Source organism: Arachis duranensis, chromosome 4 (assembly GCF_000817695.3).
Source record: "Arachis duranensis cultivar V14167 chromosome 4, aradu.V14167.gnm2.J7QH, whole genome shotgun sequence".
Classification (NCBI taxonomy): Eukaryota; Viridiplantae; Streptophyta; class Magnoliopsida; order Fabales; family Fabaceae; genus Arachis; species Arachis duranensis.
This window is the reverse complement of record NC_029775.3, coordinates 5280979-5283364: the sequence shown is the minus strand read 5'-3', so window position 1 is coordinate 5283364 and position 2386 is coordinate 5280979. Positions and strand designations below refer to the sequence as shown.

Sequence of the window (2386 nt, the reverse complement as noted above, 5' to 3'; positions counted from 1 at the left end):
TCCCTTTATTTTCTCTCTCTATAACCACCGCACCTGCCTGTATATTCAGTATTCACTCTGCTCAATCGCCGCTTCTCCTTTATTTTATTTTTTTTTATTTTTTTGGCGCCAAAGTGATGAAACTCGATAGCACTAATGGCGACACGAAACCTTCCGGATCCTTCACTGAAGGCGGCGGTGCTGCTGATGACGACGACGTGCTGGTGCCTCCGCTGAACTTCGCCGTGGTGGACAACGGCATTTTCCGCTCTGGTTTTCCCGAACCCGCCAACTTCGGGTTCCTGAAATCGCTCCACCTCCGTTCCGTTATGTGAGTTTCCCTGTTCTGTTCTTTGACCTTTATCTGTTTGATGAATGGATTTTGATCTGAGAGTGTATTTTCGTGAAGATGTTTGTGCCCCGAGCCCTATCCGGAACCCAATTCAGAGTTTCTGAAGTCTCATGGAATTAGGCTTTTCCAATTCGGGATCGATGGCTGTAAGGTTTCGTAATTTCTCCTTTCATTCTAGTCTTGATCATACTGTTTGAAATGTTCTTTCCTTCTTAATATTGCAATCTTCATCAGCTTAATTAGATTTTACTCTACTGTTTTGATCTGTTGCTTGCTGCGTTGCTGGATTGTGATTCAACATGTAATTTAAGTAATTAGACTTCTTATATGTAGTTGAAGCTTCTGGTGTAGAATCATATCACAAACACTGATTGTGAGATAAACACAAGCATGCACACTGCATTATGTGCTGAACTAGGAAGATGATTGGAGCAGGGATTGGTTATGAATTTGTCAGACAATTAGACATGATCACATCACATGAATATTATTTCCAAGAATCTAGCATTTGAATGCCATATATATCTGGTTCCCTTTAACATTTCAGTTGAAAGTTCACCTCCACAAGCTCCATATCATATTCACTGTATAATCCAATATTCAAACACCAAATGTGTAATATACTAATAGGAGCTTCAGAAGAGACTCTAATGCTTGCCGAACCTATGGCTGGTAGTTGTGCCTGCTCATACGAATTTGGTCTTTATGTGATGTGCTGCTGCTTGTTTCAAATAATATTATGTAGATGAATGTTATTTAAAAGTAGTTTGCCTCCTTGGCTTGCACAGCACAACTGATCCTACTACTGGATTCATATCCAAAGAGTTGCCAAGTGAATAGTGGCTATTTTATGTGCTGCTCCAAGGAAGCCTTTAGAATTAGTGTGGTGATGAAGATATGAGTAGCCTGCAGAAAGTTCCTATAAGTTTAATAAATCTGCTTCTTGTTGTTACATTAGAGAAGATTAAAAAAAAAAAAACCACTGCACGAGTCCATGGTAATTTCTGTTCTTGTAGCTTCCCTTGTCCAATACAGATTATTATCTTATTAATTGAAGTTTTAAAGCTGCCTGATATAGTGAACTCAATCATACATGTTTGCTTTCCACTGGATAATGACAATTTTATCTGGGAGTTAAGGCTATGCTATGGGGATGCCTTGGCCCTTGGGTTATTTCTCCTAACTGGAAAAGATTCACAATATTAAGTTTTCAACTTATGTCTTAAATTATGTACTATTATATATTCTCAGCGTTGATTACACTTGTTGTGGGTAGGAACCCTTTGTCAACATCCCAGAGGATACTATTCGAGAAGCTTTGAAAGTAGTCCTAGGTATTACACACTCTTTAACTTCTTTACTACAATGTTAGCCCTTAGCACAGCCTGTTGAGTGATATATTAATCTAACGTTGTTTGCTTGCATCAGATGTTAGAAACCACCCTGTGCTAATTCATTGTAAACGAGGGAAGGTACTAAAATTTGTTCTTCTTGTTCCCTGTTACTAACACTTGAGTTATTAACCCCAGACTTAAGGTTTTTAGCTTTTGCATGAAACAGCACCGCACTGGTTGTTTGGTGGGATGCTTAAGAAGATTGCAGAGATGGTGTTTGTCATCTGTTTTTGATGAGTACCAAAGGTTTGCAGCAGCCAAAGCCAGAGTGTCAGACCAGAGGTTCATAGAATTATTCGACATTTCTTGTTTGAAGCACTACCCATTATCATTTTCATGCTCAAGGAAATAGAAATAATGAAGCACATTAGACGGCTGCTGATTCCTTTCAAGGGGAAATTTCCATGATGAAGAGAAGTTTAGGGACCTTTTTCTGTCTTCTGTTTTTTCTTCGTTTGAAATCAGAGATGGCTGAATTGGACTGTTACTTAAGTTTGAACTCCATCCTTTTGGTTTTATTTTTTTGGTACCTGTAGGCTGTAGCAATGGTGAAGCATGTGTCAGCTTGTTTAGAGAATACCCCGTTATAGCAATTTATGTAAACTTGACACCAGTGGATTGGATGGTTTTGTTGCTCCATCCCCCTTAGTGGTGTTAAAAG

At 38.9% G+C, this 2386-nt stretch overlaps 1 protein-coding gene across 1 annotated transcript; it reads left to right on the top strand.

The window, feature by feature from the left end:
- The first annotated feature begins 6 nt into the window (after positions 1-6).
- On the top strand, positions 7-2386 carry LOC107482959 (probable tyrosine-protein phosphatase DSP4). Its single transcript, XM_016103548.3, has 5 exons — positions 7-310; positions 389-482; positions 1608-1665; positions 1760-1803; positions 1892-2386. The coding sequence occupies exons 1-5, from the start codon at positions 117-119 to the stop codon at positions 2075-2077; spliced, it is 576 nt and encodes a 191-aa protein (XP_015959034.1). The 5' UTR covers positions 7-116; the 3' UTR covers positions 2078-2386.